This window comes from Lathyrus oleraceus, chromosome 4 (genome assembly GCF_024323335.1).
Source record: "Lathyrus oleraceus cultivar Zhongwan6 chromosome 4, CAAS_Psat_ZW6_1.0, whole genome shotgun sequence".
Lineage (NCBI taxonomy): Eukaryota > Viridiplantae > Streptophyta > Magnoliopsida > Fabales > Fabaceae > Lathyrus > Lathyrus oleraceus.
In genome coordinates this window covers 443,996,588-444,020,113 of record NC_066582.1, presented here as the reverse complement: position 1 = coordinate 444,020,113, position 23,526 = coordinate 443,996,588, and the positions used below count along the sequence as shown (strand labels likewise).

Here is a 23,526-nt window from a genome sequence, read left to right as displayed (position 1 = left end):
TTTCAGTCAAGAAAAGGCACAAATGTGAAACCAAATAACTTGATATTGTCAAGAAGACGAGGAATCATTATAAAAATGTCCACCAAATAGCGTGGGAGCTTTATAAGGAATTTTTAAGGTCATGCCCACCATGGATTATAAAAATGTCTTATAATCCATACTTTACATAACGGTCTTATGTATTCTACAAGGATAACGAGATGGCCTTAATGAATAAGGATTATGATGTGGCTTATGCCCTTATTGAGGACATAGTGATGAATAACTACCAGTGGGAAAGCGGAAGAAGCTTTATTGAGAGAACACCTCACAAGGAAATGATCAAAAGCAACAACGAATCAGCAACAAGGAAGCATTAAATGCACATCTTTTCATTGTTTTAGTAGCGCACGCCAAACATGTCATTCCTTAAAGAAACTAAGACAAGACTTCGACATAGCCGACATGGTTAATAACGAATCCCCGGTTTCCAGAACTCCCAACAAGTCTTGAGGGAAAATATTATATGCTGATTATATCTCTCTTATCTGACCACCCTAAGTCAAAATTCTCCGGACTAAAACGTATTGACCGACTACTAAATAACACATATATGGCATTCTCCTGATCACTGGATTATAATATACCCAACTACATGAGATTCATGCCTTAAGTACATCCAACGGATCCCCATATTTCACGCTTGAAAGATAGCGAAGCGATTATTTCTCTCCCCTATATATATATATATATATATATATATATATATATATATATATATATATATATATATATATATATATATATATATATATATATATATATATATATATATATATATATATATATATAGAATGACGCAATTTCAGGTAACAAGTTTCAAACATAATTTGAATTCTATCTACTCATTCACATATTGAATTGAGCGTCAGAGTGCTAACTTTTCAGGTGCACCAGAAGCTCTACTATGCAGTAGCTTCCGCAACTCCCTATATTTTTGGTTCCAAAGCGAAACAACTGTGTTTATCAAACTTTGTTTGCAATCTGGTTTTTATGCATTTAATTCATTTCTCTTTGAAAGTAGAGATAACTTCAAAAATCAACTGAAGAACTGAAAGGTGAAGTGTTATATCTGAACTTAAAAACCAGATAAATAGATTGAGAATATACTTGAGAAAACGCCTATAAATACAAATAGTAATTCTTAAAGGATACAATTGTATGCTTTAAAAGAAGATTCTCATACAATCTATATTTTCTATTATATCTTTGAAAATTTAATTTTCCAAAAATAAAGTTGAGAGAATTGATTTATATAGTATGTAATATATATATATAGAATTCATAATTTTCCAAAAGTAAAGTTGAGAGAATTGATTTATATGTTAAAAAAAATCAAAATTGTTCTTAAAAACAACTTCAATTTATCGTCTTATATAAACATAGAAATAGTAGAATTCAGTACTCAAATTGGTCTCTGTGGATGATATATATTTTATTTATTCGATATTTTTGTACGCTTACGGCATGTCAAGTTTTTGGCACTGTCGCTTAGGACTAATTCGATACTGTTATTCTAATATTTCATCGTCTAGACTAAGATATTTTATTTCCTATTTTTTAAAATTTCTGCAATTTCTCTCGTTATGGGTTGTATGCGAAAAACCCAAAGTTTAGGGAACCTTGTTGAACTAGTTAATAAAATTGAATGGTATTTTCATGAAAAGCGTCGATTATAGAAAATACTTGTAGCGGTGGCTGCACCTAGGCAAAATCGCCCTCTAAAATACTATGCTACCCCCACAAATGAAGAACCTCATTCGAGCATTATGCGTCTTGTTATGGATGCTAATAACTTTGAATTAAAACCCTCTATGATGTCCATGGTATAGTAGAAATAATTTGTTAGAGTCACGCCCCCACCATGGATTAGAAAAATGGATTATAATTCATAATATCCACAATGGTCTCCTTTAATCCACAAGGATGACCTTAGATGTTACTGCGGAATGGGCCTTAATAAATAAGGATTATGATGCAGTTTATGCTTTTATTAAGGACATGATGCATAATCACTACTAGTGGGGAAGCAACTGAAGCTATACTAAGATGACACCTCAAAAGGGATGCCTATATGAGGTAAGCGCCCTAGGCCACATAAATGCCAAAGTCGATGTTCTATTTTAAAAATTCGACCATTTTAGTGTGAGCTCTATAGCCTCTGCAGCCCATATCCGCGAGTTATACAAAGTAAATGGTCATACTGTTGTAGCCTGTAAGGTGATCCTTACCGGAGAAACTGTTCTAGACAATGTTAACTACGTTAGTAATAATCAGTGAAGGAAGTCTTATTCCAACACCTACAATCATGGGTGGATAGATCATCCCGATTTTTTTACTAACATAATTCTCTCATGTTTGTAGCTAATCCTAGTCCTCTTGATTTCCAAGGACATATGGACGGTGACACTACTCTAAAGTTCAATCTAGAAATAACTATGGAAATTTTCATCATATGTCAGCCTAAGTAAAATAATGGATTCAAAAACCAGAATTTGCATATGAGTGAAATTCTAAATAAGTTAACGTCTAAAGTGAATTTGATAGCCAACGCATAATAAAATGTTAAAGACTCAAATCTCTCAAGTAGCGCAACAACAAATCTCATCTTCTGCTTTTGTTGGAACATTTTCAAGACAACCCATACAAAATCCGAAAGGACATATGAATCTTGTCACTTTAAGGAGCGGAAAAGAATTAAAAAGGCGATGGTGAGAAGACTAACGAGAACAAGGATAGTGAGAAAATCTAATATATAGGGAAGATTGTGAAAAAAGAGCAATAGAAACCTTATGTACCTCCCCCACCATATAAGCCTCATATCTCATTTATGCAAAGATTAACCAAAATTAATATAGAAGAAATATATAGCTAATTATAAGGCTCGTCGGTTTTGTTTTTTTTTTTAAATAATTTTTATTTTAAAAACTTTATAATTTTTTTAAAAAAAAAACTTCAAACAAAAATTAATTTAAATAATTTTTCATATAATATTATTTTAGGTCTTTTAACTTTTTGTTATAATTTTATTTGAATATTAAAATTTTAAAAAATTATCTAAAGTTATTTTTAACAAAATTTTAAAAAATTTATATTTTTAAAAAAGAAATTTTGACGATATTTGTACTTTTAAGAGTATATTTTGAATATATTTTAAAAAATAAATACAAAAGTTGATAGTAATACCTTAATAATCTAATTAACCAATTTACACAACTATATATCTTAATATATAATAATCTCATTCATGGAAAATGAGTGAGAGAGGTCCATCAAATCAAAACATTCTTTATAAATATTTTGTCTATATTCTGTCTATACTTGAAAATAAAATACTTATTTATCACTAATCGTCCCTTTATAATTAGAATAATAATATTTCTAATTCTAATATTTTACTATAAATACCCAAAGTTCATTTCAAGATTCTCTCATCAATTAGAAAATCGTGTCTCTTTCTTCTCTCGAAACAGTTCAATTTACAGACAAAACCCAAAAGAAAAACAAACAAAAAAAATGGCTCAAGAGAATGTGAAAAGATCACCTTCTCAAATAAAATACACCATGGTTAAATCTATTATAAGATTATTTGTGTTTTTAGTGTTTCTGGGTTTACTTTTCATTTTCATTATGATGCCTGTAACAACTTTCAAACAAAAATGGATTCCGAAAATTCAAGCAAAGACTAATTCCACTTATTTTGGTGTTCAAGGTTACTCTTTTTTTTCTTCTTTTTCATTCAATTATTGTGTTCATAATTGATTTATTTCAAGTTTTCATGTTGATTAATAATGTTCTAATCTCATTTCAGGTTTTAGGATTCTTATATATACTTTTCCACTCTTGTTAATAGCCACTTTGGGATGTGTTTATATTCACATCGCCACAAAATCAAATCAAATGTAACATTTTTCTTCTCTTAATCAATGTTGCAGATTCGAACCTGCAATCCAATATTTATGTCTCTTTTTTACAATTAACTGATATAACTAATTTTTGTGTTTTTTAATTAGTGACAATGGCAAGAAACATGAAACAACTATATGGAAACGTCCAATGCTTGTAAAAGGTCCTCTTGGAATTGTTTCAATCACAGAAATAGCGTTTTTGCTTATGTTCATTGCTCTTCTTGTTTGGACCTTAGCAACTTATTTGCATAATGACTTTTTATCAATTGCATCATTACCAAAGGAAGAACATGGCCCTAAAGTGTACGTAAACAAAGTGGTAATTATCACTAGAAATTTACGGATTTCGAATCATAACATAATTTTCTGATTATGTTTTTTTATTTGTGACAGGTGGCAAGAGAAATTGGAGAGTGTGGGATTAAGGTTAGGACTTGTCGGAAACATATGTTTAGTGTTGTTGTTTTTTCCTGTGACACGTGGCACGTCCGTGCTACCAATGTTTGGGCTCACTTCTGAAGGTTCCATTAAGTACCATATTTGGGTTGGGCACGTGCTCATGACGGTTTTCACACTTCATGGAGTTTGTTATATTATCTATTGGATATCTACTAATCAAATTTCACAGGTAATTAATTTGTCATTAGTTATAATAATCACAAGATTAAGATTATATATAATCCATGCTTACGTGTGATATAAAATATGAGTGTAGTGTTTTTTATAATTTTTTTTTGATAATTTTTTTTATTAATAAATTTATATTATAATAAATGATTTTTACAATATACATGGGATATATTTTATATATGTATAATAGTTAAATGTAGTTTCAATATTATTTTTAACATGAAGTTGTTTTATTTAATTCATTGTAGATGCTAAAATGGAACAAAATTGGAGTATCAAATTTAGCTGGAGAGATATCTTTGCTTGCTGGTTTGTTCTTATGGGTTGCAACCATTCCAAAACTTAGAAGAAAATTTTTTGAACTCTTTTTCTATACTCATAACCTATACATTATCTTCGTCATCTTCTTCATCTTTCATGTTGGCATTTCTTTTGCCAACATTATGCTCCCCGGTTTCTATCTCTTCATGGTCGATCGATACCTTCGGTTCCTCCAATCCAGGCGCGGAGTTCGTTTAGTTTCGGCTCGTGTTTTGCCGTGCGAAGCTGTTGAACTCAACTTCTCTAAGGGTCATGGTAATTAACATTATTTTAAAGAATACAACATCGTTTATCTGATGTAATAGACTCAGACTCAGGTTAAGTCTCGATTTAGTGAGATAAGATTTGATTGTTATTGTTTTATTTTTCAGAGTTGAGTTATAATCCGACAAGTGTGATGTTCATAAATGTACCAAGCATATCAAAGTTGCAATGGCATCCATTTACCATTACTTCTAATAGTAACTTGGAGCAAGATAAGCTAAGTGTTGTCATTAAAAGTGAAGGAACTTGGACAAAAAAACTCTACAAGTTGCTTTCAAATCCTTCCCCGATCGATCGCCTTCAAATATCCGTCGAAGGTCCTTATGGACCCGCTTCAACCAATTACCTAAGGTCTATATCAAATATACACATAATAATCATGGTTAATGTGTTGCAACATCTTATTAGGTTCATTAATCGTCTGTTGAACGTAATTAACTATATATTTGAACTGCATTAACGAACTAACTTTTCGTCAATGCTAACTTTTGTTTGTTTTTCGATTAGGCATGATACACTTGTGATGATAAGTGGAGGAAGTGGCATCACACCATTTATCTCAATCATTAGAGAGCTAATATATCTTAGCACTACATTCAAATGCAAAACACCAAACATTGTTCTAATTTGTTCATTCAAGAACACTTCATCTCTTTCAATGCTAGATTTGATCCTACCGATTTCTAGCACACCACAAGACATTTCTGATATGCAACTTCAAATTGAGGCCTACATCACAAGAGACAAAGAGTTTAAATCAGATATTCCAATTCATCCTCAAACTCTATGGTTCAAGCCGAATCCAACCGATGCACCAATACACGCTATATTAGGTCCAAACGGTTGGATTTGGCTTGGTGCTATAATCTCGTCCTCTTTCATCATCTTCCTTATCATAATCGGGATCATTACCCGTTACTATATTTTCCCTATTGATCATAACACGAATAAGATATTTTCGTATCCTTTAAGGTCATTCATTCACATGCTAGCAATATGTGTGTCGATAGTTGTTGTTGCTAGTGTCGCGGTGCTTTCAAACAAGAAACAAAATGCTAAAGAAGCTAAACAGATTCAGAACATGGAAGGGTCGACACCGACAGTGTCGCCAAATTCAATGATATATAATGCAGATAGAGAATTGGAAAGCTTTCCATATCAGTCGCTTGTTGAAACTACCAATGTGCACTACGGTGCAAGACCTGACTTGAGCCGTAAGTCATCTATCTTTAAAAAAATTCTGATATTCTGAAACCTTTCTATGAACTGAAATCACTCTTCTTTTTTACAGGACTTCTATTAGAAATCAAAGGGTCAAGTGTGGGAGTTTTTGCATCAGGACCTAAGCAACTGAGACAGAATGTTGCGACCATTTGCTCATCTGGTTTGGTTGAAAATCTGCATTTCGAATCAATCAGTTTCACCTGGTGATTTTACTCGTTCTAATTCAAAGTGATCAATCAGTTTTACCTGGTGATTTTACTCGTTCGAATTAAAAGGGTGCAGATCATTTATGGTCAATGTGTAAAGTAGAAGCTAGAGGTCTCAACTAGCCTTGTGGATTTCATTTTTCATCGCCTTGATTCAAAAATCTGTAAAATTTGTTTTGTCAACAATAATTTGGCCTTATTTTCTAGCATATATCATATGAACGAAATTTTGTTTTTTGTTTCTGAGATGTATCAATCCTCTCAACAAACTGGTGTAAAATCCTGTCTAACTTTTAACTTCAAATTTGAACCATTAACTCTAACCAAAAGAATACAAAAAATCATGAAAATCTGTTTATAAATTACAAAACATAACATCATTTGCACGGCACTATATGAAAAAACCAGAGGTACTATAATGAGAGAGCCTAGTAATGGTTATTGTACATATCTTCAACATCTTGCTTACTTACAATGCGACAACCGCACCTCACTACTCGCAAAGAACCGCAACAATAAGTTTTCAAGACAAATTCAATTTCACTGCAGTCACCGCCGTCATAAAACCTGTCGCGGCATTCATCGATGGTAAGATAGAGAATATAAAGGTGACGGACATATGGTTCCATTGGAGGCAAATCCCTGGATCGGATAAACAGCTTACCATTTGGTCCAAACAAGTAACAACTCACTTCATGATTACATATCTCAGGTTCATCATCAAAACATACCAACATGAAACACAAAGCAAATCCCACCCATTCGGTTGGAGGACAATTATGAGGGACTGACATATTTGTAACAGAAACATATTTTGAAGGTGTGAACCATGATGGAATTTCATACCCTGTGATAAGCATCTCGAATCTCGCTTTCGGTAGACCGTGTTCCTGTGCCTGTATGAACATGTCACAAACTGTTTCAATAAACTCTCCAACAAATCTCTCAAATACTTATGTCGGTAGGCAAGTTCAAAAGAATCAATTGTTACAATACTCTAAGAATTAAAAATATATTAATCATAAATATTCATTTATCATTCTCTACGAAAACACATGCGTGCATGAACACAAAAACATTATTTCGACAAGGTTAGGGAAGCAAGGGTGCAAACCTCCAAATATTTCTTCAGTAGTATAGGCAAATGCGAGTATCGCTGTGCCATCGATGCAAAGAGACTGCATGGCATAGATAGATTGAATTTGGAAGTTTCCAATGATGCACAATTACTTGCATCTAACACCCTCATACTTGATGGAAATTCTGGAAACTTCTGAAGCATTTCACAACAGTTTAGGCTAAGATATTCAAGCTTTGGAAGTTTCGAAATGCTACTTGGTGGCCTAACAAAATTGTTTCCAGTGAGATTTAAAAGAACCAAGGAAGATAAGTTGGACAAATCTTTTGGCATTGATTCTTCAGATAGATTGCAGTAACTTAAGTTTAATTTCCTCAATGAAGGTAGACACAACTTAGGTGGTAACCGAAATCCAGTAGGTTCTTGTGGACTACTTAACAACTCGGTAAATGGTAGAAAGAGCGTATTCACTGACTTAGAAACTGGTCCTTTGCATCCCGAAAATGATATAACTTTGAGGTTTTCTAGATAAAAAACAGATGAAGGTAGTTCTTCAATGGCAGTTTCGTTTGCCAAAAGTTCCTCTAAAGATTTGATTTCCTTTAAACCTTCTGGAAAACTACGGAGTCTTGAGCAGCCAGAAACATTCAGAATCAAGAGGGACTTCAATTCACTTATTGTATCTGGAAGACAAGTAAGATTCTTGCAATTTTCTAAATCCAAGATAACAAGGGATACAAGAAATCCAAGTGAAGATGGTAGTTTTTTTATTGCAGTCTCTTCTAAACAAAGCTTTAATAGATTATCCATGCTCTCGCCAAACTCTGGAAGATGTTTGAATTCACAGCAACCGGAAAGACTTAAACCCTTCAAGGAACTCATCTCTATTTTGCATGGAAGAGCTTTGAGCCTTTTGCAGTCTTTCAAATTCAGTAGAATAAGTTTCTTGTGGCTTAGAAGGGAGGGGTGAATCTCAGTTAAGCTTGTACAACCTTCAAGGACCAATGATTCAAGATTTGGAACACCAACAAAGTCGGGCGATCGTTTTAGAGACTTCGAAAAGCTCAAATTGATGGACTTCAGATTTTCAAGAAACTGAACAAAATTAAGATTGTAAAAAATCAGTTGTTATGATGATACTGAACTAATTTCAAAAAGCATAAATTGGAAAAGGTTATTGATAGAGTCTTTACCGGTGTTCCATGCCAAAGTTGTTCTATTCTGCTATGATATAATTTGAGGTTAACAATTTCATCCAAATGATTAGTTTGTGGCAGGGTTTTCAAAGGACATCCTCTCCAATCAAGAACTTTTAGTGAACTAGGGAAGCAATTGAGGCCACTGGAAAGCTTTATTTCACATAATTTGAGTAATCTTAGCTGACTTAGTTTGGAAAAGGCTTCAATGTTCCAGCTTGCTTCATATGGTTGAACTAAGTTCATAGCTATGCCTTGAATTTTATCAGTTCCCTATTGAATAATGATGATAAAAAAACATAAACTTCCAATAGAGTCGTGTTATATTGACATAAATGAGAGACAAAATTCAACAATAATTAGGAAGATACCTTATTTTTTGTCAATACTTGATCTATGTCTTTTCGAGACCATAACCTACTACGTTTTCCAGGATCATTAGGAGATTCTTGACACACGATGTTTTTTCCCATTTCTTCAAGCAGATCATGCATCCACAACTTTTTGTCCCCCCTATCGAAACTTACCAAAGATCTTTCAATCAAAATGTCGATTCCAATTTTGGGATAATAGCCACAATCTTCTAATATTTCTATTACTTCATCTATGTCCATTCCTTTGAAGAAACAAGCAATGTCGAGAAACATATTTTTCTCCATAGATTGTAAGCCGTCATAGCTTATTTTCAATGTATCGTGTATTTTGGAGTGGGGAACATTTCTCATTTGTTCTAAAGCACTATGCCAAACCTCAAGAGTTCTTCCATGAAAGTGTGAACCCAATACCTCAAGTGCTAATGGAAGACCTCTTGCATATTCAACCACTTCTTTACACAAACTCAAATACTCTTCTTTAGGTTGATTTTCTTTAAAGGCTTTCAAACAAAAGAGCTTAAGTGCTTCATTTTTCACTAAGCCTTTAGCCTTATAAGTTTCATGCACTCCATGTGTCGTTAACAAGTGTTTATCTCTACTTGTGATGATTACTCTACTCCCCGGACCAAACCATTCTCGCTTCCCAGCTAAATTCTCTAATTGGCTTAATTCACTCACATCATCAAGAACAAGAAGAACTTTTTTGTTGTTGAATGAGTTAGCTAATATCTTTTTGCCATCATGAACGTTATAAAAATCATTACTTCTTATCGTAACATGAGAAAGAAGTTCACTTTGGATGTTAACTAACCCATTTGTCTTAGAAATTGTCTCTCTAATGTCTGCAAGAAAGCAACTAACCTTGAATTCGTCTTTGATTGTGTCATATACTGATCTAGCAATAGTTGTCTTCCCTATGCCGCCCATTCCCCATATGCCGATGAAGCGAACATCGCTTAATCTCATTCCTAGAAGCGAATACATTTCCACTATCCGCGAATCAATTCCAACAAGGTTATCTTTGTGAACAGGCAACTTGGGAATCAATTTTTTATGAATATGTTCAGCAATTGTGTCCACCAATGATGCCTCATTCCTGCATAAAGACGGAAAGGAGATTTGTACTAAACCATAATTAAATTTAGCAACAGATAGAGAAAACAAGTGATTATCAATTCATATTTTGGAAATTCAAGGTGAAAAATGATAAGCATAAACATTTCTACTAACCAGCCCTTGGAGTCCCAACCAGAGTAACTAGCAACTTCTCTTAAAGCATCTCTCCACCTTTCAATTTTGTTTCTATCTTTTCTGAACTTTTCTTCATGTTTTCTAAAAGCCTTAGCAAAGCTTCCTCTCTGATGCCTGACATCAGACGGATCAACACCGTAGAAGATTGGAAAAAAAGCCTGACCGAAACTCTTGCTACATTCAACAATCTTTTGTAGCTCATCCAAACACCATGTTGAGGAAGCATAGTTTGGTGAGAGAATGATGATAGCAAACATAGAGTCTTGAATGGCTTCATTGAGTTCTACTGATATCACTTCACCTCTCTTAAGATCATGATCATCCTTGAATGTTTTGATCCCTCTTCTTTCCAATGAAGCAAAAAGATGGTCCGTGAAACCTTGGCGAGTGTCTTCGCCTCTGAAACTCAAGAAAACATGGTGACTCCATTTTGATGGTGAAGATGAAGAGGCTTCATCTTTGGTGGTGATAGATGCCATTCAATTATGAATTATCCTTGCAATGATATTGGTTTTTATGCCAATGCAATTCAATCTTCTTTTTTGATGTAAAATGAGTATTAATAAATGATAAAGTTGACTACACAAGTGTGTATACAAAGTCATAAGTCTATGTAGGAAAGTGCATAGAAGTTTGGTTGCTTGAAATCCTCACCTACTTAATTGTTAGTCAAATAAAGTTCATCAATAATTCAATATTATGGAACACCAAACCAAACCCTTTTTTCTTGCTTTCCAATATTCCTTTTGCTTAGTTTGTTGAATTATATTACACCAAACTCCAAGATATCTATGGTGGCTCAAATCAGTGTTTGATGAAAGAGTAATGCCTAATAAAAGCAAAATGCATCTTTGGAGGTTTCTTCCTAGCAATTTCACATTGCTTGGAAAAAAAGATAAAGGGAATATGAAAAAGAAAGACCCATCAATTCAAAAAGTACCTGAATTATTGATGTGAAATAGAGGTAGAGAACTGTTCTTCGGAGAATTTTGCTTTGAATAAAGGTTTTGCTTCTTTTTCAAAGGGTGCTATGGAGGTTTCTTCATAGCAATTTCCCATTTCTTCAAAAAGAGAGGGAGAGTGGTGCTTCTACATGTTTGATAAATTGTCTCAGAGAGAACCATTTCAATTTCAGTTGCTGTTTTTGACGTCTCCAGTGCAAAATTGTAGTGATGTAGAGAAAAATGAACTGAAAGAGATATTAACAATTGTGATCCATAGTAGAATAGGATGACTCCTAAGTGCTGCACAACTTATGTTGTGTAGTAGGGGTGCCCGTACTTCAAAATCTCTAAGAAAAAAAAAGTAGGTGACACAGAAGAAAAATCTTAGTCAATCTAAACAAAAATTTTTGCTCGCAAAAATTTGCAAAATAATAGAGTGGAACATTACGGACATAATAATGTGCGTGGTTTTAAAACTTTAACTCGTTTTATAAAAAATACAAATAAAACAATTATTCTCAACGGCCGAGTCTCTTTACCACTATAGTTTTAAGAATATGTTACTTATTAAGTATGTCAATATATAAAATAAAATAGTATATATTAAAAAAAAATTAGAATAAAAGTGAAATATCCAATAATACTCGTTCTACCGGGAAACCAAAAATATGAGATGGATCAGTATGATTGAACTTCTGATGTAGTGCATTGAACTTTCTAGTACGGAGACGTGGTGTGTGCTTGCAAGGCTAGCACTCCAACGTAAAAATTGAGAGAATAGAAATACTGAGTAATGGAGATGGATTTGAATTACCTGTAAAGTGACGCACTCTTCTCTTTATATAACAAAGGTGGTTATAACTGCTTCGTGTGGAATGTTGTGTGGAATGTTGAGGATCATCTGATTGATCTGGATGGTGTGTGATGAGCTAAGGGTTGGGATTGTTTATGTTCAAGAGGACAATGGTCTTTCTTTCTTGTGCATAGTCCTTAATAGCATTCACTCTTTGGCCTATCTCACTAGGCCTCATAGGCGGCCCATAACAGTTTCTCCAATGCCCTTTCCTCTGCCTTGCAAGGGAATGGTTTTGCCGTGCATGCCCCAGGGTCAACTATCATTTAGATCAAATGAAGAGTAGCGATGGGTCACCACTAGCATTGGAAATTCACGCATTAAATGTATTTCTATGACATATGTATTTTTGTTGTGGAACCATTTACGTGTTCCCCCTCTCATGCCATCAATGATGATCCTCTGACCCTAGAATACTTGAGTATCTAGGGCGACATTCAAGGAGATCTAGAATGTTGGTAGTGATTTCTTCTTTTCTAACTATAGAAGATCGCGCTGCTCTCGTGCTAGGACTACTCATAAAAGTCTATTTGCTTATTTTTTCCCTACTACTTTGTTGATTGAAGTTTTATAACATCCTTTTTACCCTCGTCTTGTTTGTGACCACCATCAGAATTCCTAAACTCTTAGATTTTCTTTGGATTCGTTTGTGTTGCAGTTTCCTTTGATGTTTTCCCTTAGTTTCACTATTCTAAAGGTAACATTCATTTCTTTGTCATTTTCTTCCTTAGTTGAGGTTCCTTATCATGCTTTACCCTCTATTGTGTCTTTTGTGTAGGATTTCTTATTATGGAGGTTTTACTTTTCATGCGCCAGAAAGTGCAAAAATATATCTCAACTGTTTGGATGGACCCATAGACTTTGGAGACTGCTTCAACTTTTTCTTACAAAGGCAGCCTTGATCATGTCTTTGGTGACGCGAGACCTTTCTTTGACTAAAGGGTGTTGAATCTAGGTAAGTATAAGAGGGTATTCAGTGAAAATGATGGGTGTGTCATCCCCATTTATGAGTGCTTACTCTTCATCTTGGGTTTTCGCCTCCCATTCAATGAGTTTAAGGTCGACATCTTGAACCACTTAATGATTGCTCTTTCTATCTAGTGGACTGAACTTTTAACAAGGTTTTCAAGCATTGGTGTAAAATTAGGGGGCGTGTCGAACTTTCGACTCTTCTTTTAGTTTTTTAAGGCTTGGCATAACACGACGAACCATGCACATGGACAAGGCTTGATTTCCTTAGGACATGTTAATAGTTTTTTCGATGTTTACTTTGATAGTGTGAAACATTTTAAGGATCTATTCTTTTTTAGCATTCCCTTGAATGAAAGTGTTCATAAAAAGGTTTATTCCATATAAACCGATCCAAACTACAGATGTACTGATTTGTTCTGCAAGTTTTGGTGCCATGGTCACTTATTTACTGGAATGAGTCTTATGTTTACAAGGGAAAATACTTGTTTAATGAATAACTTTACCTAAAGAAGCAGCCATTGGCCTTCGTTATGGAATTAGGTTACGTCAGTGGTGTCACTCCCCCATATACGACATCAAAGAAACAATTGAAGCAATTAATCGAGACTCGTTTGTTGGTAGATGCCAACCCTGTTACAGGGTTTCTGGCCTTCGCCAATTTAGATTCCATGAAGTGTGAAGAAACAATTCGAAAGATGAAGACGGTCTCCCAATTTATTTAGAATATGGTCAGTAGTTCACATACCACAACGCCAAGGGTGGCGTATACTTTGGGGAACCCTGTTGGAGCATTGATGCAGTTTACTCTAACTTTTTTGCCTGTAGAAGTCCAGGGTTCATGTATTAAGTATGTTGTAAATGATAATCTGGGTTTATACCCGTATGGGGAAGGAGAGGATTTGGTCTCTAGTTGCGAAGATGAAGCTCTTGAAGAAGGGAGACCTTCAACTAGGTTCTCCCTAGTTTCTAGGAGAAATTAAAGGGGAGGTCACGTGTTCTATGAGGTCTGGCTTTTACCTTGAGGACTCTGCCTCCTGTCTTCCTGGCTCACTCAAGTCTGCATATTTTAAGAGAAGTTTGGGCTTCTATTTTAGAAGAAGATTATTCTTATTTTGTCTGTCTAATTGAGGTCGTTTAAGAGGAAGAATTATCAAATTTGGTTAACTATATTTGCTAGGCATCTTCCATTAATGATTTTAGTGGGGTTGACTGTGGTGAAGTATTTGTATTTGACTGGCTTTAGAAGGATAAATAAGAACTCCAATATCGTTCACAGGCTCTTACCATTGAGTGTGATCGGTACCTTAAGGTGCTTAGAAGGTCTTCCACTTCTTTCTTGGAGATGGAAGCCACCACTAGAACTTTTGAGTCTCTTGGCATGGACAAGGTGAAATTGCTCATGGGCGAGGTATCAAAGAATAATGAAGCTTGACGTGAGAGGGACTCATCTCAACCTCTGGAATGGATAGCTACCAAGAGAGGGATGAGACAGTTTATCATCATTTTGCAATGCACCATCTTTATGGGGTTTTAATTACTTTGGTCGTACACTTTGAAGCATTTGAGGGAACCCCCCGACTTTATGGGGCTTTTATTGCTTTGTTATTAAGCTTTTGAGCGTTATGACATCACCCTGTAGCTTTTTTTCTATTGATTCAGATTGCTTTGGTCATGTGTGTTAGGCATTTCTAACAGAACTATGTGGTCTTTTCTCCCACGTTCTGATTGATTTTATTTCATATTATAGTAAAAAAAAACATAAACGGACTTTACTGAGAGATAAGCCTCTTGAGAATCAATAGTTGAACACACTTTGCTGAGGAATCAAAACAAACCCTAGCTAAGGAGCCATGCTTGACGTTCTTTATGGGAAACCTTACCTTGCACAATAAACTTAAAAGAAACAAACATATTTTTTCTATTTTGGTTAGTGGTTAGATAAGAAATGAACATATAAACACAAAGATAAAACGCCAACAAAGTGGTGCTTGATGATCCCTGTAAAAGGCAAACCCAAAGATGACAGGAAGAAGACCAAGATGTGATCTTGTTTGTATGCAAGAATACAGATGATATGTGGGATCTTAGGGTTAAAAATTAGGGTATGACAGGTGGAAGACAACCCGACTGTCCAATTTTCTAACCCCACCATACTTGGTGATCGTGCCAACTCGGCCTCAAAGCACTCACATGTCTAAATAGGCTTTGTCGATCTCATACCTGTAGCGGGGTATTCGTTACCATTAGAGATATTGACTAAATCTAAGGTAAATCATACAAGTCGAGTCGCCACCGCACTTCTATTTATCCAAAGGAATGGTTAGAAAGCGAACAAAAACCTAAAAGTTTTATCGAATCAAAAACTAGTAAAAATGTCAGAGATCTGGGTAAGGGGGTTGGTTATGCAATGGGAAGGTGTTAGGCACCCAAAACATCCTAGGTACTCCTAGGGAGCCCTTTTCATACTTGTTGTAAGGTTGGTATTTTGTGAAAATTTGTTTGTGCAAACATGATTGAGGAGATGAGAAAAGAATATACAAGTTTATTTACATTTTGTGTTTGGATGGATAAACCCATTGCCTACGTACCATCTTAAAAAAGATTAGGATCAAAACCTCGTAATTCGGGGTAAAAATCTCAAAATGAGTTGGTGAATTGATTGGTCCAAAAGCCTTAAGGCCTTTTGTTATCCAAGGGAGAAAACTCAACCTAAAACCACAAATCCACCATGTGAGGATAGCTTTAACATGCTAATGAGGGGTTAACCCTATAATAAGCATGGAAGACTCATTGTCCATCACTAAGGATATAGGTGAGTATTACATCTACCTCAAGGATAACTCAAACCTAATAACTAAAGGTTATGAAGAATTTTGATTAAGGGTGTGGCCATTGAAACCACAAAAAGACATTTGAATGAGTGGTATTTACCAATGAAAAGTATTTACAAAATATGGTCAAAGTTGATTTAGAAGTTCAATTCAAAATAAGTATTAAGAAAGGAAAGTTTGAAAATCAAAAGCATAAGGCTTAGGTTTCTAATGTTGAAAACAAGTGTTAAATGTTTGCACAAAAGTTTTGGCTAGGGTTAGAGTAGAGAGAAGAAGAAGAAAGGCTAGAGTCCTAAGCATACAAGAAGTGAGGGATAAAGAATGAGACCACAATGGAGTTCCTCTCTTGAGATCATATGGATGATCCAAGTAGCTCCCATCCTTTGGAATAAGCCATCACATAAGCATAAACTCAAGCAATCAACAATCAAATGAACTATTGGAAGGCTCCTCAATGTATCTTAGATCCCTCTCTCTTAAAAGCTCATGGTAATGGTTCCTCAATTTGGCTCAAAGTTGGAATCCCTAGCACAAGAACACACACATCAAAAGGTTCCATCAAAATAAACAATGAATGGACAAGAAGAGTTTTAGAAGTTGGTCCTTTCAAATCCATCTTCAACATTAAGGTCCTTTACTCCAATTTGCATAGGGAATGTCCTAGAATCTAAGTCCTTTTGTCCATTTTTTTTTATTTTGGTCCACAACAATCAAAACAAAACACAAGCACAATAATATATACACAATTATGTGCTCAAGTGAGCAAAAGGCAAATTGCATTAACATAAACATGTGCTCTAATGAGCAAAGGGAAAAGCAAATGAATAATATGTACAAGAATAGTAAATTGCATAAAAGTAAAGAGCAAAAAGTAAATGTTAATGGTTAATAGTTAGTGTTAGTAGTTAGTGTGCCATAAGGCAAATTTAGCGCTATGTTAAGCAATCGTAATTGGACTTATGTAGAAGTCACAACTATCTGAGGCCGGTCAATAATAATGTAGGCAAACAACACAAGTTAGAAGTCTTGATTAGTGAACCAAGTTCCAACAACTTGCCATGCCAAAAAGAAGAAGAGAATTGATCTTGTATTGGTTTAAGTTCTTTGCATGATTTAGGAAACAACCTATCTGTCATACCCCGATTTTGGTCCTGAATTTTTTTTCATTTTTTCATTTTTATTTGGCACTTGGCCTAAAGTTCATTTGCATACATTCATGACCAAAGGCAACCGACCATTCCCAAATCCATATTTTTGTTACACATTGGTCATTGTCTAGGCCTTTTTGATCATGGTGCTTTTGATTATAAAATGGATTTTAATTATTTGACTTTTTAATTTTCAATTTGATTTTAATTTCGAATTAAGTTAAATTCCAAATTTCAATTTAATCTTAATTGTTTATTTTACTAATGATTCAAACTCTAATTGATTTTAATTTTCAAATAAATGTTAGAATTGATATCAAAGTAATTTTAACAAATTATAGATTAATTTGATTTTAATTTGGTTTTTTACTGATTTTTTTTATTATTTAAATTGATATTTAAATTAGTCTTGGATCATTTCTAAGAATCCATATCCATTTTATAACCAAACACCCATTTCAAATCAAGGATCAACCAAATTTTCATCCATTCATTAATACCATACATTCATTTTCAATTTCAGACTATAAAAATTACAATCCAAATTCACACGGCCTATGATCATATTCCGAACCACAATAGCTCCATGATAACATCCATCCTACCACAATCGTAACAGAGCAACATTAAGTCCATAGAATTTCAACATTAACAAGCCAACACTCCTTATTAACCAACAAGCCTTCAAAGGACCTTCATTCTGACCTCACGCAACTGAGGAACATTTTCTAACTTACCAAAAACCTACACAAAACAAAACCTTCCAACCACTTCAATAACATAAATTATAACATGAATATACACTAATAGAGACGAGAAAACAACCAAACAAGCAGTTGTGGAAGGCAGTGGGGGATTGTTTCCCACGTGTAGAGAATCTAAAGATGAAGTTAATTTATTCCTTGGAAATGCCGGTACGGCAATGCGTCCTTTGACGGCAGCCTTGGTTGCTGCAGGTGAAAATGTCCGGATCTATTAGCAGTCAGTACCTAACTGTTTTGCTTATGACAACACCGTTGGTTCTTAGCGACGTTGAGATTGAGATAATTGATAAATTGATTTCGGTTCTGTTATGTTGGATTGACTTTAAAGCTGAAGGTGATGCTTCTAGCGCCAATTACTTCCTAGCCGGTGCAGAAGTTACCGTTGGAACTATCACGGTTATAGGCTGCGGGACGAGCAGTTTACAGGGAGATGTAAAATTTGCTGAAGTTCTTGAAGGATGGGAGCTAAAGTTACGTGGACAGAAAACAGCGTCACAGTTACCGGGCCTCCACGAGATTCTTCTGGTCGGAAAGTGTTGCAAGGCATTGATATCAATATGAACAAGAGAAGCAGATGTTGCAAGAACAATACAAGCATACATCGAGGGATCGGTTGCACGGTACAGGTTCTAAGGATGTAGCTCTCAAGAATATGTCATACTCAAAATCCTGCATAAAACCAATTACAACAGTTCTACATAAGTTCACCAATCTGTAACACACATGAAAGGCTTGAGCCAAGATCAAGAAGCTCACCATTTTGTTAAACTCTGGGGGTTCTGAAGAATCTTGCATCAACCCGTTGTATATCCGTAAATGCTTCTATGGTCGCCTCCATTTTTATTGCTTCTCGGCTTCCATCAAGACTACATGTGTTTGCCATCATGTTATTCTCGTTACAGGAGTACAGGTTTGAGATCAATGGACCTTGGGACGAGGCTAAGCTTTGTTTTGACCCTACAGACTGAAATTAGAACATGATTATTTTGTTGAGAACTCAGAGCACGCTATTCAATGTTGTTACATTCAAATCAACTAGTTTTGGTTTTATTAAAGCCTATAACAGTTGAAGGATACAATTGAAGGATGAGGCTAAGTTTGGTTTTATTCAAATCAGAACATGGTTATTTTACTTGAATTCATCTGCAATTTTACAAGTTGTTATTGAATCATTCGTGGCCATTGGATCAGTTATCCAACATGTCAGATAGAGAGAAGATCTAGCTTTGCACAGTCAGGTTGCAAGGGCCTGTACCTGTAAACATTTCACATAATTTAGTCAGGTTAGGATTAGGTGGAAATTCTTTGACAGGAGAGATTCTTTCGAGTACCTGCAATGAAGCCGGACATAAGTTGACATACATAGGGCTGGATAATAATCAGATGACAGGTTTGATACCTCCTGAATCAGGTTCTTGTAAGAAAGTGGCCTTGATGAGTTTGGTTGAGAATCAATTGACTGGTGCATTACCACCAGAACTTGGAAATCTTATCAGTCTTCAAGTCTTGATGAACAAGCTTAATGGTACTAGTCCGATTCAAATTTCACAATTGCAAAAAAGTTGTCTACATTGAATTTGAGCCAGAATTCTCTGGATGGACCGATTCCGTCTGAAATGACAACAAACCTTCATGCACCTGTAACGTGTGCTTGACAGTTAAACGTCGGTTTAAAACCCTGCTATGATGCTAAAGATATATTTGACGGTTTTGAATTCCAACGCAATAGGAGACAAGTTGTCCAAGCATCTAACATCATTCGGACAGAACATTGTCGATACATCCTATGTTGTTACCTACAAGCATAAGCAAGGTGCGCAAATCAAATCGTGAGCAACACAATGGAAAACAGCTACTACAGTATGGCAATCTTAGAAGAAGAGTGACAATTATACCTTTGAATAAAATACAATACTATACTGTTCCCTCAAGAGTTCGACAAGCCGCTGTTAGTTTGGTGGGCAAGGAGAATGCCAAAATTGCACTTTCTTTGGTTGGTTATGAAGAAGAATTGAAGAATGCAATGGAATATATCTTTGGCTCAACATTTGTTTGCAAAACAATCTCACTTGGACGTACAAAGGATTGCTGTAAGATGTCATGGCCTCTTGAGCAGCATCCTCATTATCAAACTGAACAAGCCCGAAGTTACTCATGAATGCTCCAAATTTCACTGCGGTAAAACACAAATTAGCAAAGCGTTAAAATCCAAGAAAATACCCGGAATGGAATTAAGACAAAAAACAGAGGGAGAAAGCATGAGTTCAGAATACCTTTTCCAAATCTAGCATCAAAGAAACCGATCCAAATTCTGAGCATCGAAAGGACTTGGCAGAGATACTTCTTGGATCCACCATACCAAACTGAAAACCCTAAAGCTGTGAACATAAATAGAGGAAGGCGAATCAGTGAGAGAAAAAAGAAAAATCGGAGGCGGCCAAAACACCACAAAAACCCTAATCCTAAAATCAAAGCAAAAATCAAAGCGAAATCAGTATTTGAAGAGGCGAAGGGAGAAAATTCAATCATTACCTGAGCCGTCGTCGTCACCGAAGGTGAGCCTTTTCCTTTTGTTCCTACTTAAAACCATGGATCCTTGCATTTTAGAGTAAGAGAGCAGCTGAGAGGTGATTTGGTCGATTAAGGGACGGATTTTGGGAGTGAGGTTGAGGACGTGAGAGAGACGAGAGGTTGAGGACGCGATTGAGAGAGAAGGTTTTGGTGAGAGAAATGTGAGGTTGAGAGCGAAATAGAGATTCGCTGAGAGTGAGATTGAGAGAGATTGAGGACGATGACTCTCCTGGGTTTGTGATTACAGTACTTTTCACTTTCTTTTTTTTCGTTTCCTTTTATTTTTATTTGTTAGTAGAACAAACATTTAAAATATTAAAGAAGTTTGTAGCACCTCAAATTTGCACCTATCATTGTACCTACATACTCATACTAGGTCATAACATAACATGGTCCACTGCATAGCATTGCATTGTCCCTTTTGCCCAAGTGCAAGATCATCAGGAGAATTAGGTCAAACTGATCAGGAGATCAGTCAATCAAGCAAGCAAGCACAATTTCCATTGAGCCATGGCCCTAGGGTTGGTCCAACATGTTCACATGACTTGGGGATCCATTTGAAGTGTTTTGGTCAAGGGTTGGATGTTCAGAAGTCATCAGTCAATGCACAGTCAGTCAGAAACCCTAAAAAGTCAAACTTGGTCAACTGGGCTTGATTTTATGGTTTTGATGGTTGGATTTGGTTTGAGAGAGCTTATTCATATCCAAATAGGCCTCATATATCATGGCAAACATCATCATTGAAGAATTTGAAGCCAAATCAGAAATTTCCAAAAATAGAAACTGGACCTGTAATTTTGACTGCCAAAAATGGAAACTTCTTGATCCCAAACTTACATCATGATACAAGCTTCAAATGAATTTTTGCCCAACATGAAAGTTGAAGATCTTGTTCTCCCATTTCCAAAAAGTCCAAGAACACTCAATTCCCATGTATGGTTGGCAAGATATGATCAAATCATTTTCAAAAATTCTTGAACTTCAAAAGGCCATATCTCTCAAACCATTTGGCCAAATTTGGTGGGGTTTTTTCCAACAAGTCACATTTGACCTCCTCTTTCCAAAAATGTAACCATCATGCACCAAAACCTCATAGATCAAAATGACCTTTTTTTTTCAAGAAAGGTGAAAAAGTGAACTTTTGATTTAATCATTTTTAATCACTTTGGCCTTTCAAGTATGTTCAGATATGTTGTTTTGGTTGTGCTACAAGCCCAATTTCGTGGCTTTTACCCTTGCACCTCACCATTGGAACAAAAGTGGTCAATTAGCAAAATGCTTCATTTAAGTTAATCATGTTTAGCATCCACTTATGCAACTTAAAACAGAAGTATATTAACTCATTTTCTGTCATTCTAAAACCCTAGCAGCCATTTTGCACACAGAATTTTCACTCTCTCAAAATCTCCATCTTTTCATCTTTGAATTTTTGTGGAAAAAATTGTGAAGCACTTGACATTGCCTTGCTTGCTACATCATATACCCACCATTTGGAGCTGATTTCAAGCCTCGAATCTCAACTGGAAACCACTTTCATGGACTGTTTTTGCTGAGCTCCATTAATGGCAGACGTTGATTAGAGCCAAACCAAGCTTTCTTGAGCTGAACTTCCTTCATCATTCATCATTTGGAGCATGAGTGTGCATCTGTTCTAGCTGATTGAGGCCAAAAAACCACGATTCATCTCAGTTCTTCAAATCTGGTACGTATTTCGAATCTCTCTTCTATCAAAATGATGCTATGCTTTGTGTAGAGTTTACCTTGCTGGTCATTATGAGCTTTGAACCATTGAAAATGGTTGAGTATTTACAAAGTTATGCTGTCTCAAAGTTTGGTATGTGAATATGTTTTTGTTTGATGCTTGCTGTGTAGTTCGATTCCATGAAAATGATGGTTGGATTCTTGATGTGTGTTGTTAGTTGGTTCTATTGATGTGCTTAATTCATGATTCTGGGAAATTTGTTCTTCCATGGATGAATGATGAATACTGTTGCCCAGAAACCCTAATTTCAAACCCAGATTTCCATTTGAATCTTGTTGATCGCGATTGGCCTTTTGGAATTTGTTTTTCTACATGGTCACACTGTTACATTGCCATGCTACCTATCACTGCTTGCCACGCATCTAAATGCTACGCACCGTTTCACTTAATTGTCCCCAGAATTACCAATATGCCATCGGTTCCTATTAATTCCATTAATTCATTTTATTTGTTCAATATTTATTTCATTTTGATTCAACAACTTTCAAAAATCATAAGTCAACCATCTTTTATCCAAAATTCATGAAATTTTTTGCATTATGCTTTGCTTGATCTCTACTTTTTTATCATGATTTTTCCAGAATTTTTGGATGAGTGGATTTTTTATTATGCTAGGGTTTGTAACATGTATCCATTTTTTGTACCTTTCACCAAATCCTTTGTGAAATAGTGACACTTTATCCTATGTCCCTGAAAATTTTTGTGCACAAACTAGACACATCCATGGTGATTTTGGTATAGAGTTCATGAATTTATCTTCTCTGGTCATTGAGTTATGATTTTTTGAAGTAGGGTGTGACAATTTGTGTCACACCATTGATGTGCAACTTGATGATTTTCATAGCCATGCTTCTTGACCTCAAAATGGATTGAATTTTTGCATGATTAAGCTTGTGTATGTCTAGTTTATATGTGATTTTTTGTGGATTTGTTTATGGCATTTTCCAATTGTTTGAGATTTTTCTCCCCTGTTTGGTCATATGTTGACTTTTTGTGACACTTGTTCCCATTTCATTTGTGAAATCCTCATACTTTATTAGATGGACATGAAATTTTACATGAGATTACTAGACATCTTAATCTTTGCCATGGTTTTAGTCCCATTCATTTATCGTATGCCATCCCTGATTTATGATTTTTTCAAGTTGATGCATGTTTGATTGATTTCTTTGAGCATGTTCAAAATTGCC

The 23,526-nt window shown here is 35.2% G+C and overlaps 2 protein-coding genes across 2 annotated transcripts; one reads left to right on the top strand and one right to left on the bottom strand.

The window, feature by feature from the left end:
* Positions 1 to 3,489: 3,489 nt before the first annotated feature.
* On the top strand, positions 3,490 to 6,905 carry LOC127075980 (ferric reduction oxidase 2). The gene is made up of 8 exons (XM_051017530.1): positions 3,490 to 3,751; positions 3,851 to 3,941; positions 4,053 to 4,250; positions 4,341 to 4,575; positions 4,826 to 5,153; positions 5,270 to 5,513; positions 5,670 to 6,376; positions 6,454 to 6,905. Exons 1-8 carry the CDS (start codon positions 3,556 to 3,558, stop codon positions 6,591 to 6,593), a joined length of 2,139 nt encoding a protein of 712 aa, XP_050873487.1. The 5' UTR covers positions 3,490 to 3,555; the 3' UTR covers positions 6,594 to 6,905.
* Positions 6,906 to 6,922: 17 nt separating this feature from the next.
* Positions 6,923 to 11,845, bottom strand: LOC127075979 (TMV resistance protein N). Its single transcript, XM_051017529.1, has 5 exons — positions 10,471 to 11,845; positions 9,238 to 10,336; positions 8,864 to 9,139; positions 7,707 to 8,765; positions 6,923 to 7,488 (listed from the first exon to the last, which is right to left on the bottom strand). Exons 1-5 carry the CDS (start codon positions 10,968 to 10,970, stop codon positions 7,021 to 7,023), a joined length of 3,402 nt encoding a protein of 1,133 aa, XP_050873486.1. The 5' UTR covers positions 10,971 to 11,845; the 3' UTR covers positions 6,923 to 7,020.
* Positions 11,846 to 23,526: the final 11,681 nt, after the last annotated feature.